Source organism: Augochlora pura, chromosome 11, assembly GCF_028453695.1.
Source record: "Augochlora pura isolate Apur16 chromosome 11, APUR_v2.2.1, whole genome shotgun sequence".
Lineage (NCBI taxonomy): Eukaryota > Metazoa > Arthropoda > Insecta > Hymenoptera > Halictidae > Augochlora > Augochlora pura.
Window position 1 is genome coordinate 13,534,482 of NC_135782.1, and position 15,244 is coordinate 13,549,725.

At 39.1% G+C, this 15,244-nt stretch overlaps 1 protein-coding gene across 3 annotated transcripts in view; it reads left to right on the forward strand.

Moving 5' to 3' along the window:
• Positions 1-14,189, forward strand: part of LOC144477250 (uncharacterized) — a 111,329-nt gene extending 97,140 nt beyond the window's left edge. For all 3 annotated transcript variants that reach the window (XR_013495150.1, XM_078194826.1, XM_078194825.1), the window contains 2 exons: positions 13,324-13,378; positions 13,489-14,189. Coding sequence is in view for 2 of the 3 variants with exons in the window: in XM_078194826.1 (XP_078050952.1) it covers positions 13,324-13,378; positions 13,489-13,496 (63 nt within the window). In the remaining variant the exon portion in view is untranslated. The remainder of the gene's footprint in view (positions 1-13,323; positions 13,379-13,488) is intronic.
• Positions 14,190-15,244: the final 1,055 nt, after the last annotated feature.

Genomic DNA, 15,244 nt, shown 5'->3' on the forward strand with positions numbered 1-15,244 from the left:
GTGCTAATGACGGTTACAGTCCCATTCGGTGATCTGAAACAATTGGGTCGAAATTGTAGGAAGCATAATACGATAAAATTGAATCTCAAACAGTCTTGTGACAATTTTAACGACCAATTGTGACTTTTTGCGTCCTCCGTTCCTCGTCTAAACAGTCACTGTTACACAACCGTTCCTTCCAGTCGATATCACCTGTGCGACAATGTTTTCAAATGGAACCATTCCAATCTGGTATCTCGGAAAGTAAGATCGAAACTAAACGAAGCGAGACGATTGGAAACCGAAACTTGTGGACATCGATGCCTTGGTTCTTTCAGCGCGCGTGGTCATGGGTTAGCGACGTTTTGCGGTCAAAATACAAAATGCTTTCGCGCGTAACATAGGTTCCACAAAGTTATTGTCGCTGTAACTAATACTGCTAAATGTAAAATAAAAATACTGCTAAAACGTAACAAGTAATGGCAAAATAAACTGAAAAATATACATGCAATAAAATGTTCGTATTGTCTGTTAACAAGTGGTTCGATTGGTTCCGCAGTTTTCATTTGGAAATAATTCTCGAGTCGCTAAAAGTTCTTTCGTAACAATCGATCGAACACTTTTACTCATCGTAAAAAGACATCGATGAAATTAGTCCCGTGATGAACATATTTCGCGAATCCATCGAACACGAAGGAGCAACATTCGGCCAGAAGCCGCGAATTTTCAGACCACGGTGCAACGATCAGTTTTAGAAGCCATCATGTGAGTAGTGCTTATAGTTACACCACTCAACGCGAATGTTGATAATCGGCGACGTATCGTATTACTGCGAAATAACGATGACTATGTGTACATTCTCTGTAAACAGTAATTCCCGGTATGAAATGCTGGTAGGTCGCCCGAGATGCGTCTCCGTGCATCCTCGCCGAAAAAGATACACTTCGGCGACAAAGAGATTAGCGCGCTTGTCGTCGGAAAGTTAGCCCTGTGCATAATGAACCGGGAGCGACGTGCACCACGTCGTCGACGTCGTCGTCGTCGTCGTCGGGGGATGCTTTTACCCTAGTTTTTTTGTCGGCGCGATGCACCGGCCGCTGTTGGGTCGGGTCGGGTCGGGCCGTCCCGGCCTCGTCTCGTGCGCCGCAGCCTGGGAAACAAGGCGAGTGGTCGTGTTCGCACGCCGAGAAAATAGGCGCCGGGAAGAACTTGCGCGGAGCAGCCCGCCGCCGCGAGTTACGTAAGCTACTACCCGGCCGATCTAGGACACGACGTCTTTTGTCGCGCGATCGCTTTCAAGCACCGCGCGCGCGCGCACGCTGCGAAAGAACACGACGACAATGAACGCGAGGTGTTGGAAAAAGCGCGGACGTAACAGGTTTTCCGCCAAGTGGCGAGTCGATCGTTGTCTGGAGCCGGGAACGAGAGATCTCTCTCGAACGGCCACTCGATCGCACGTCCAAAACTGCTGCCACCTGCCAATTCCTCGACAGAGGTAGGACGGTGCTTGCACTGTATGCGTTTTACGCTAGACGAAAGTAATCTATCTATCCTTTATACTGCTCGGAGAGCTGTCGTCTGTAGAGCGAAATAACTCTTACACTTTTAACGATATCTAAACGAAAATTTGAAAATATATCGTATTCGTACGTTTCTAGTTTTTGTTATTTCTATTGTAGATATAAGCGAATATGATACTTTTTTAAGTTTCTTTTTGTAAATATATAGAGCGTCTCGGTTGAAAGACGTCATTTACAGTGCCGCGAATGATTATAAGCTGGAAGTAACTTCTACTTTTTTAATGATATTTGAAGAAAAGCCAGAGTTAGAATTATATTTCTGTCTTTAATTATTGTTGATAGAGAAATATAGAAATATAAAAACGTAGAAGTATAGATATATGAAAACATAGAAATATAAAAATATAGAAACACAATAATATAGGAATATAGAAATATAATAATACAGACATATAGAAATACAATAGTGTAGAAATATAGAAATATAAAAGTGTATTCTTTTCATAATATTCTTAATAAACAATCGCTTGATCTCATAACATTTGTTCCGCCTTGAATTTTCTAATTATAAGGCTTTACAAAATTTTTATAATTCCTATCCGGAACTTCACCAAACTATATGAAATAGATTTGGTATATTTCACTCAGGTACACGCAGCTCTTTTGACCGGCACTAAGAGGTTAAGACGTTTACTTTTGACCATTCTGTCATTGATATTTGAAAAAAATCCTGCAATAGTCTCTCGTTTTGTTACTACGTTCAGAGAGAGTCAGTTGGTTCCTCATATATTAGTGTCCCAAAAGTCTCTTCCAAAAAAATCCTACAATAGTGTTCGGTCTTAAGAAGGCCAAACAAGAGATAAACACAGTCGGCCGCGGTAGCCAAACCACTCGACGCGACGCGACGCGACGCGACGCGACTAGACCCAAAATTATCGGGTGTCATCGGACACCACTTCGAGACCTCCGTGAGCGATCCCATTGACAGAATATACAAACCATTTTTCCAGACCTTATCACATCCTTCGAATCAATAAATTAAGCACAGTTTCTCCAAATCACATCCCTACTCCGACGACCAAATTGCACCACCCACTCACCAATTAGAGATCTTTTTCACCCTCATATAGATATTAGGACAACCAATACAAAAATCATAAGAGTCGACGTTATACACGACACGAGACGGAACCGAGAGAACACAGAACACATTCGCTCATAACACATCGTAGAACACAAAATACACGCGCTAACACTCCATCTTTCGCACATAATACCACGAGCATACTTTGTACGATTAAGACAAAATATATAAGTATTGTTACTATTCTTTTGTCGAGTTCCACCTTTAATTAGGCGTCGTTACATTGTAACCTCGTCATAGCCCTTGAGTATCGTCGTGAGCAAGCGAAACGGGATTTACAACCCCGCGAAATCCGGCGTACGGATTTGCGATATTTTGGCGCGCTACAAATAGTGTAGTGTAAACATAAACACACGGGACATCTATTTCTTTCGAGAACCGACTCAAGCACATCTTCAGAAAGTAAAGAAACGGTCCTAACGAGCGGAAGCGAGATAAACGTAGCATGTCGAGCAGAGAGAGTCCAGGTTCGACATGTAAAGGAACACCACGACAAAAAACGAGCAATCAAGAAAATTATATTTGAGCTAATTGTCGCTTCATCTTTATTACTGTAGCAGCAATGGACTACTGAGATTTTTCTGATTCAAATCAGCCTAAACACTATGGAAATCGAACCATGTTTATCAAGGAGCTATATACTGGGTGAACAAAATAAATTGGATTCTTCGGTTATTTTAACTGTAATCGATATTTTCAAAGAACAATAGGCATCCACTATCTCGCGCGCACTGTACCGTAGATTTTCATCGAGCATTCTCTCGAGGTCATGCATAGCGTGGCACGGAAAAAGGTTAAGGGACACCATAATATGTAGATCACTGGGACGTGACGATTAGCGTCACGGTACTCAGAAAATTAAGGTATATGTATTTCGATCGCGTCCATTACTATTTTAGCGTTATTACAAGGTTCAAGGTCGTAGCATATAATAAGTAAGTCACTGAATTCGCCTCGGCTACAACTACAATGTTATGTAATTGAATATATATATATATTTATTTATTTAATAATATCTGCAATCATTTTGTTTGTGAAATTTTGCATATGAAAATTTGTAACAAAAATGAACGCCAATGAATTTTTGCACGGATCAACGGAAATTTGTGAACACATTGCGATGGGTCATTGAACGCTCTAGTGCTGCGAACATCCTCTCATAAAAACTTGTATAGTATGCAAAGTTGCAGGAAGTTGCACTTAAATGTTACATTCGCATATTAACGACCGTGCGAACTTTCGTTTAACGGAAGTCCGATATTTATCACTTTTGAACAATATTTCGTAGGCTTTCTCCATGTTCAGAACTTTTCTACTTTTCTTGGCGAGTGAAAAAATTCTCTAGTGGCTGAAATATAGTCGTTGACACGTATAAAAATGTGCAACATTACATTTGATATTGCATAGGGAATAATAAAACTAATTAATTTTGGTTCCGAGTTGAAGATTTTTGTTTAACAACGTTATATCATCTCACGGAGTTGTGCGATGCTGTTATTAAAAATGATACTATTAAAATTGAATATTATATTGGAATATAAACGTGTGGGACACCCTAATGTTTATTTGTCCGGTGCACAGTCCCGTCACACTTGTAAGGAAGAGAACACAACACGGTCTCGATGGCCGGGACACGTCGAAGGAGAGAGCTAATTGCTCGTCCGCAGGCGCGTGAACGCGTGCGTAACGCCGGAGTCCCGTGGAGCGTGTCCCCTATTTTTTCTATTCCCTCCGACTGTTTACGCGCAGGTTCCACGCCACGTAACGGGCACGGTTAAACGAGTTACGATGATCGGCTTTAGCCGTGGGGGTCGCAAGTCCGGAAGGAAGTGGAAAATATTAACGTCTCTGCGGGAACAGGGGGAGCAACTGCCGCGCGGTCCCCTCTGTCGGCGGTTCTTTCGCATTGTGATCGATGGAACGACCGGGGGACGCACTGTGCGCACGCTACGCCACGGAACTAGGAGTACCCTTCTCGCTTAAGCTTCTTTTTTACACCGTTTTCAACCCTTCCGCCAACCGGCGATAAACGTACCGCCGACTGGTTCAAAACGCAATTTTAGCCGGTCAAAATGTATTTTGTCTTTGTATTCCCCTATACAGCAGCACACGTTTTCAGTCGATCATACTGAAAATTGCCCGGCAACGTGTTTTTTCTGCTTTTGCTTATAGAATATTATAAACAGATAGCTGTTATAATCTGGACAGAAATATTCTATGTACTTTGTTTAATTAAAATAATGTACAGTCTGCTATAAAAGCGAATAAAATTTAGTGATGTTGTTTTCGTGACAACAGTTTTTGTAACAAACTGAATGTCATACTGTTAATGTTATAACATTAATATCATAATGTTGATATTATGAAATTAATTTCACACTATTAATGTTATACAATTAATATCGTAACAAAATGTTACGAAACTAATATCACAATGTTACTGTTATGAAATGAATGTGACAATATGAATTTTACAAACATAGCAACGTCTATCTTTTACGATGTATGAATAATATAGATCTGTTTCATGCAGATACTGTTATTGCAGCGTTAAGGATGTAGTAACACAGAGTTAGGTTAGGGACAGTCTGAATAATTTGAGTGTTTTGTCGTTCGCATGCCTGGTGTGTTTACATCCTGTACAGGAGTGCTCCGACGGTAACGTAAGTTGGAAAATATCAGGAGTTATTTCACATGTAAACAGAGAAATGACCCGAAAAACTAAACGCAGATTACAATTCGAAACGAATCGTCTGTCGCGTAGGATTTGTTGCGGGGATAATTGTCGTTCATTCGCCACGACTTCCGGTGCAGTCTCTTCGCGCTCGAATATATTATCTTCCGTTGGCGCTCGCAAATTCTGCTGCAAGGCTATTGTTTCCGGCAAGCTATTGTCTGTCTCTCACCCCCAACTTCTTTCTCTGTACTCTTTGCGTTCACTTCCATTTCAATAATTCTCTCTCTTTCTCCTTACTTGTTTTTCTATACTTCTCCTTCTCTTTCTATCTATTTCTTTTCTTTCTGCTTCCGCCTCTCTTTCTCTCTATACTTTAACCTCACCCCCTCCCTTTCTCCACTTTTGATTTTTTCTTTTTTCTATTTCTCTCTCTCTCTCTCTCTCTCTCTCTCTCTCACTCTCTCTCACTCTCACTTCTGTTTTCTTATTTTTCTCCTTTTTACTACTCATCTTCCTCTATTTTCTTCTTTTTTCAGTTCACTGTTTCTCACTAATTCTTCTTCTCGCTTTTTCAATACTTCTGTTTTCTCCATTTCCCTATTTCTTGCTCTCTCGCCGCTTCTCGTTCTCTCGCAATATTTTTAATTCTCTCTTTCTCTCTACTTTTCTTTCTCTCCTACAATCTCCCTACTTTTTTTCTCCCTTTTTCACTTCTTACGTTTCTTTATTTCTCACGATTTTTCTTGCCGTCTTTAGTACTTCTCTTCCTCTATTTATTTCTCTCTTTTCCACTGCCTTCTCTTTCTATTTTCCTCTCGTTCTCTGACTTTCTCTTTTTTTCACTACTTTTCTGTCTCCCTATTTGTCTTTCTATGCACTTCTCTTTCTCTCTACCTGTTTCATTTCTCCACTTGTATATCTTTCTTTATACTTTACCCTCTACCTCCTCTATACCGTTACGCTGTTCTTTTCTCCTACAGCTTTCTCCTTCTCTCTCTCTCTCTTTCTGTACTTCCTACTCGCCAATTCCTCTTCTCACTATTTTTCTTTCCCTCCTTCTTTATTTTCTTATTACTTCTCTTCCTCTATTTTTCTCTTCTCCTATTTCTCACTAATTCTCTTTCTCACCTTCTTATTTTTCCTGTTTCCTTGTTATTCGCTTTCTCATTACTACTCTTTCTGTCCCAGTATTTCTCAATTATATATATTAATTAAATATATTAATTTTTTATTTATATTTCTTTAGTTTTCTCTTTCTCTCTTTCCCTTCTTTTAGTTATCTCTCTTTCTCAGTTATTCTCTTTCTCTATTTGGCATTATATCCTTTTTCCATTTCTCTCTTTCTCACGTTCTCTTTCTTTCGCAGTAATTCTTTTTCTCTTTTACTCACTACTCCTATTTTTCTTTCTCTTCCCCTCCTCTCTCTGATTCTGCTCTGTCTCTCCACCTCTCTCTCTCTCTCTCTCTCTCTCTCTCTCTCCCTCCCTCTCTTTACCTCTCTCTTTCTCCGTCTCCTTCTCCCCCTCTTTCACCCTTACCTTCTCGCTTGCACCGCCGTAGTTTTCATCGCTTACACGGGGGCTTTCCTCCGGTTGATTTTCGAGCAGCCTCTTCCCGAGTCGGTGACCTTTGAATTGTGGCGCTCTTCTCGTCGGCCGCTCGCTATATCAACGGCTGAGCGGAACAGCGGAGCTGAAAACAGTGAAGGGGGCGAATGAATCGCACCGCGGAAAGCGTGAGAGGAAACAAGAACGAAAGAGTGAGAAAGAGAGAAAGAGAGAGAGAGAGAGAGGTCTCTCGTAATTTCGGAAGAATTGCCGTGCCCCTCCAAATAATTCTAGACTACCTGTTCTCTCTCCAGCCTCTCCCCCCCTCCTCTTTCGTTCCTATTATTCTTATCCTATCCCGGCGACGTTTTCAACCCTTTCGCTGCTGATATACTAACTTTAATGCACGACTGTTGACCTCTGCCAGGTCGATCGTCAGGTTAGCCCAGACACAACCTGTATTTATAACGTTCACTAGGTCTGGGTAAGGTCAGGTTAGGTCGGGGTTAATTAATTACAATTGTCAATAAACAATTGAGTAGTGCAGTCGATTACTGTGAAGCGATTCATATTTTAATTAGAAAATGTATAAATGATAATATATAAAACGAATTAACTTTCTTTATTTTTTCTTTCCTTTTACTTTTCTTTTCAACAGATGGAATGAAGTTATTGTAATTGTGGAAGCGGTTCTCGATCAGTATAAACTTTCGACTTCTGTGAGTCGAATATTGCAAAGCAGCGAAAATGATTTGTATATTGCTTAAAAATCCACAGTCTATAATAGATATAGGATAAATATTTCTTTAAGATGTAAATATTAACATCTTTAGAAGATATGAATGTAAATATTTTTTAAAAACATAATTATAAATATTTTTTTTAAATAAAAATGTAAATATTTACTTTGAATACGAATATAAATTTTAATATATAAATATTTTTACGAACATCTGGGATATTCATTGAGAAGGATATTTTTTGCAAAGAAACAAGTTCACCAAGGTTATGTCATGATCATCGATGCTGTTTCCCCTAAATCGAATATTTACCCTAAGCGTTAAACATTCCAGTTGCCGCACGAGACTCGACGCGCTCATCCTCTCGAGGTTATGTCCACGCTGAAATAAAAATCGGGCGGAAGGACGTATCTTTATGAAACGATAATAAAGATAGAGCTACATCCTCCATTTCCGAAGTTACCTCACTTCTTTTTACACGCTCATTACCCGGTTCGAGACACTTCCATGAAGATTATGTTAGCGTTTGCAAAAATCGCTTTTAAGGCCTGATAAGTGTAGCAGGTTGGAGTTTTGATGGGTTCGTAATTCGCAAACGGATGAATGGCTGTGCCCCGAAGGTAGAATCGAAAGTCCGATCGTCGACGTGTTATAACTCATTTGCTCGTTCTCTCGTGGGTCGTCATCGATGATTTCACCGCGATACAAACCCGGCCGTCGCGCCGTGGCGCGTTTAACCTCGAAAACTGGACAAAAAACACTTTAGATCATTTTAGGAATCTCGTTCCTTTCGAGAGCCCACAATATTTTTCGCACACCCTGTATATAGATGTTGTAATTTTTTTGGAAATTTTAGTGCTACAACTTCTGTAATAATGGCATAGAAATTTTAAAAAGAAGATATTGCATGGACAGATGGTGATTTTATAATCGTTGTCTTTGCAGTAGGAATGCAAAGTGAATAATCAAATTATCATTTCAAGGTCATTCCAATCAATCAATAAATAATCCAATATATATATAAAAGTATACATTTTAACAATATCTTATGTCTAAAATATTGATATTTGAAGATTGAATAACAAAAAACTGTAATCCAAATATTGAAGTCCAAAATATTCACTTGAGAAAAATTGTTATCCAAAATGTTTAAAGATTGATGTCCAAAGACGATTCTAATCCAAAAATAGAAATCCAACGACGATTACGGTCCAAAGATAACTATAGTCTAATGATTCAAGTCCAAGGATTGGATCCCAGATGTCCGGTGGAGACCGAAATACTGAATTCAAAGAACTTTTGCGAACGTCAGTTACTTATTTTTCCCTTTGTACCGAGATACGGCCACGTGGCCCAGTTATCGCAGGAACTTCCGTCCTCGATATCAGCGGTCGACAGTGGAGTCCCATCCAAGGGAAAAACTATTCTCGCCGGCAGCTTCGAGTCGATGATCACCTTGACAATTTCAATGCTGCGGCCGCAATGATTAGCCTTTGTCGCGCTGGGCGGCGTGCGGCGTGTGGCGTGTCGCGGCACGGCGTTGAGATTATAAAAGGAAGAAATTGATCTGTCACTGTTTATAAATAGCGTGCAGGAGCGCGGCCGTATTAGCGCCGCGCCGTCAATTGTACCTCGCATTAGGCTAACAATATGCGCTCTCGTTCTATTCGCGGCGTACGCTCTTTTAATTGCTATTTTCAGTATATCCGTTTTACTGAATCTTCACATGCTTCATTATAATTTTATCGGCACATCTGTTGCACTAACAACACTGCAGGTGATATCGAGCCTAAATTTGGCTGCAACAATTTGCTATATTCGTGAGATGATGTTTTGTTACATAATACTTTATCGATCTAATTTATCGATCGAATCCTTCAATTTTACGTATAACGATACATGAATAAAAATATGCAATCTCTGGCAAAAAGTTCATTTATATAAACAATTAACAATTATTAATGTCCATTTATATACACCTGTACGACATTTACAAAGAATATTCGCGTTTTAGGGTTCAAAATAATATATTACATAACGATAAAACAGTAAGAAGATATACGAACGTAAAAATCATAAAGTGTATATTTTGTTTGTTAAAAATTTGCCGTATTAACAGCTTTTGCAGTCTTTCGAATTTCATTGGACCCAATTCTTAACTCGAATATACATAGTTGAGTAATTTTTCAATAAAAATAGAATCGGTCATCGGGTAAAAATATTGTACCGATGCATTTACCTTGAGAAATTGACTATTGGTCAGAAACAGCCACTTTCCAGACCACAATTTCTGTATACATATGTACAAGGTGTCCTGATAATGATCCTCAGGTCATTTGAAATAACTTTTTCCTTTACGAAAATTTTCTCCGAGGCGTCGTTAAGGAGTTATTAATGAAAAACGTTGACCAATGAGAGACGAGCTGCCGCTAGACGGTTGAGCGAACGAGCGGTCACAGTCCAGTTCCATTCATTGGCTCGGCCGCATCGCTCCAGCCTCTCATTGGTCAGTCTTTTTCGTTAATAACTCATAAACGAAGCCACAAATTGAATTTTCCTCAAAGAAAAAGTTACTTCAAATGATCTCAGGAACCGTTTATTTCCTAAAAGCATCATAATTTTGGGACACCCTGTATATTAGCATTGCTCAGGGTTTATAGTTTATGTCAAGGTTCATGTCAGTCAAATAAAAAATGCACTATGTCATTTAAAAAAATCGAAATAACCTTGACTTTTGGTAGAAAAGCAGTAGTTTTTAAAATTTGTATAAAACTTATTTTCGTGCGAAATATTTCTAATATTTTTTGTTAGTTACAATAGACTTATTTTCCATTTTACTAGAAAATTTATTAAAAGTTCTATTATCCGATATAAACGATAATTTTATTCAACAAAATAGCAAAATCATTTTTTAACACGAGTTATTTATATACAAATCGTTTCATCTTTGCATTCTCTTTAAAAACTCGTTAACTCCTTCAGGGATACTGCCACGTAAGTGTACGTTTAGTTTTCTTAAAATTATAATTATTCGAAGCGTAAGGAAAATGAAATCTGTTGAAAAAATATTTGTTATAGAATCAGGCAGCAATATCGAAAAAGCTTTATCGAATAAAATGAAATGGAAGTTAAATAAAAAACGAAAAAATTAAATAGATTACTCCGTACTATAACAAATCGTCCCTGAAGAGGTTGAGTTACTTAGGTCGAAAATTAATTAATTTAGAGGACATGATTTTTGTTCCAAGAGTCCGTCGAGTTCAAAGCACGGTGCGAGGCGTCGTCTCGAACTTTCCTGCTGAAAGATGAAAGACACGAGCCCGGGAACCGCGCATAAATATTAAAGAACCGCGGCTCGGTAACCCGGCTAATTAATCTTGAATTAGAAATCGATCCGCGACCAGCCTCGGAACGCTTTCCGATCCTTGGTCTTCCGATTTCCCGTGGACGCGTGCGCGCGTGCACACGAATCCGTCGGATCCCGGCAACGTGGATTCGTTTTACGTAAGTATCGGCGGCCGTTTGATTAATGCCGGCGATACTGCTAACGAGCGACGTCACTCGCCGGAAACGCGGCGGATAACAAAAACTACAAAGAGGAAAGAGAAACACACGTGGAACGCTGTGCGGCTGCGGCGCGCAGTCGCGGCGGAGTGAAAGCGGGCGAAAGTACAATGAACGCGACGCCAATCGGCAGTTTCATCACAATTAAATGTTACAGCGTAACAGTTTGATAGGCTTCGCGAGCGTTGCTACTGCAAACCTAAATTCCCGACTGAAGAACGCGCCTACTCGAATTATGGAACCTCAGGCGCGTCCTCAGACGAGGAGAATTTCAACTTGTATCTCTATTTGGCTTTAAATAGCATTGGAATTATTGTTTAACACACTCCGTGCTTGCATATTTATTTAATCGACTAAAAAATAGTTTGTAACAAATCTAGAATTAAAGAATTGATTTCCACCACATGAATGGAACGTCATGAATTTGTTTTATTATTATATACGATTATTAATAATTACAGATAATATAACAAAGTATAGTGAAATAACAAATGAGTAGAGCGAAAAGTCGAGTGAAAATAACTCGACATAGAACGTGTTAAAAATGCCACGAGACCCCGCGGTAATGAAAAAAGGACGTAGGATAACAATAATAGCAATAGTTTATTGACAATATCGTACAGCAATTTCCTATGACTTATAAAACAATAGCGGTGATAACTATGGTAACAACAATGAAATAATAAAATGACAAGATTTGCAAATAAATACTAAAACATTGTGGTTCTCTTTATCCTCCTAACTGATGCGGCACTTCATATTTTATATTTTTCATATAATAAATAATATTTTGGCTATTAAAATTTTATTTTAAATCACTTCCAATCCTGCAATGTCATTTATACCGAAATATGAAAGGGGGTTGATTTAGTTTTAATAATGCACTTACCTTAATAAATACTGTCTTATTATTATATTAACAGAGTACAATACACTTATACATACATATATTAATGTATATGTTCCTACGTATATTTTACATACACTTCCTGTTTCATTATACTCATTTTTTGTGTCACTTATCGTACTATTCCCACAATTTCTACGACTCTTCTTTGACATAAGTGTTAGAGTTGATGCGTGATTATAAATATATATGTATATTTGGCTGAATAAGAAATAACGTATTGTATTTAATTATGTAACGCGATGTGTTTGTACAACATAACGAACGATGCGATCAGATCTGTCGAGAAGACAACATCGTATGGTCGATAAACAAAAACGGCGCAACCGCTCGATAAATGTTTATACATAATTCTGGTTAGGCGCGAATTACAAACTATTATTCTAACATAAGAAATACATGTTTGGTACATTCGATTGTTATTACCTTTAAATCGTTTGACTACACTCACGCGATGACACATAGCACACATACGTCTCTTATCCACCGACTGCAATGTCTTCTATTTCAGATGCCTCGGCGGTCAAAGCGTTTGTTTACAGCTTCGCAGGCACAGCTTGTGTTTACGTTCGCTTCCTCCGCTTGAGACATCCACAGACACCTAATTATGAGAACCATGATCGGAACATTTTTCCATATAAAACATTTTATTTCTCTCTCCTTTCTTTTCCATAAAAAATGATTTTTCATTCGCGCTATTTTGTACTTATTTAATTTATTTAGATCTCACCTACGTTCTACATTCTCCTTACCTGCATACAAAAACATTTAACAACCCTAAAACGCGAATGTATTCTTTGTAAATTTCGCATAAATGTAATATGATGATTGGAAACTTATAACCAGGGGCTATACATTTTTATTTATGTATTATTTTACGTACAAGTGAAAGACTTGCTCGATCGATTAATAAATATCAGGTAACAAAACATTGCTTCACGAATCTAGCTGCAAATTGTTGCAGCCTTTAGGGCTACTGTTTACTGAACAGTATGCCGAAGAAATGTTGATGAACTAACTAAATAAATGAACTTTTCTAAAAATATATATATATATTATTACATATCATATATAGGTAGCGGCTTTACAATTATAAAAGCAGCTATAAAAGGCGACGAATTTCGCGCGAATTGTCATGCAACCGGTTCAAAAGATGACACCGATAGAATGCGGAACTACATTATCTGTTGATTGACAATTGCCGGAGCATATCCGTTAATCAAGCGGTGCGTGCGTTTGTTTCAGGTGATCTCTAACCGTTTGAGGAGCGACGCGGACAGCTGCGACGGTTTAACAAACGGTGAGTCACGTTTCATCGATGTATCTTCGCCTCTTTTTCGTCTTCCCCTCCGCTCTCTACAGTCTCTGCTTTTTATTCTTGTTATCGTGGCCGATGATGCTCCCCTAAAGAGCCCTAACTGGCAATAAAAGGCGGCGCATCAGATCGTACTGGATCAGCGCGGTCGGCGCGCTTTCGTTTCATTGACCAAATCTCCCGCAATGAATTGAAAAGGATGGACGCTGCTTGTCGGTGGACGCGCTCTGCATTGTCTGCAACCCTTCCGCGATGCATTCGGGATATCAACCGGGCCGGTCGATTATAACCCTTCGCCGTGTCGCGGCGGCTACCGGCCCCTGTGAATCAACCTAATTCCGTTGCCGGTTTACCACAATTCGTCGTTGGTTCGTCCAAGCAACTTTCTTCTTTACAAAAATATTCTCTGACGCATCGTTACCGAGTTATTAACGAAAAACTGTGGCCAATGGGCGCGTTGGTTAAGCCGCCTCGCGCCAGCCGATCTCGTCTCTCATTGGCCACAGTCTTTCGTTAATAACTCGTGAATAGAGCCGCGAAATGTTGCTTCAAATAATCTCAGGAACCCCTCATTTTCCAATTGTAAATATCTTTTGAGACAACCTGTATTTATTTAGTATATATTTCTTCGTAAATTAAACGAAACAAAAAACACATTCGAGCATCAAATTTAGAAACGAAATCAAGTTAGTTACCGCAATGGTAGAACCTAATCTAATAATATTACGATATCGGTGAGGTTATGTTGGGTACATCTGTTACTATATTGACAACACTGACCCAGCCATCTTCGCGATACATCATCTGACGACTTACTTTCCGTTATTACTCGTTAATTGAACTTTCCATTCGCGAAAAATTACAGTATTTCACAAACTCCGACACACAACGTATTCTACATAAAATCTCACCAGTATATTTTCCAAGTAACAATTTTAAATAATATTCCACGAATATAAATTTTGCAACGCTTCGTTAAAAAGTGGCGGCAAAAGTTCGAAATGACGACGGCCATTTTTCTTTATCTATAGCTTCTGTTATAACACCATGTCACAATATAAATAATAACTGAAAACATATTAATGTCAGTCCGTTATTGTTTTGTATCTTTATCTTTAACATTTTAATAGCACATCGAAAAGCAAATGTTGATAAAGCATTTTGTTCACTTATTTGTAGAATACGTCTCCTAAAGTTTTGCAAAAAAAACTGCGACACCCTATAAGTATAGTATAATAAGTCTAATAAGTAGTTTATAAAGTGTCTCAGTTTGATCATCGATGACGTGGTCACGTTAATTGACCGCAACGAATTTCCGCGGGAAAATTTGTCTGATGCCGGCAGAGGGGGGCAATGGTAGGCGACGGAAAGTAGCTTTTTAGCCAAGTGGTTCGCGGTAAATTTGCTAAATGGTTACGGCCCTGACTCTGCCCTTCGGTCATTATCATCTGTCGGAGCGGTCGCCGCATTTTCTCACGCTACTTCAGCTGCTCCTTGTCCGCGGAGTGCAGTGATCTCCCTCTCTCGTACCCGCACATCTGCCTCAAAATTGCATCCTGCCCGGGTCCGCATATTTTTATTTCCGCTCCCTTTACCCTGTTTCTCTCTCCGTCGATCTTCCTATTTTAAAGCCCTTCTCTTCCACGCCTTTTCTCTTTTTCGCATTATTCCGCTCTCTCTCTCTCTCTCTCTCTCTCTCTTTCTCTCTCTTTCTCTCTCTCTCTCTCTTTCTCTCTCTTTCTCTCTCTCTCTATATATATATCTAGTTTATCTCTCTTCTCTTCTACTTATTATCTCTCTCTTTCCTTCCCACTGCCTCCCTTTCTATCTCTATTTTATTCTTGTCTTTCT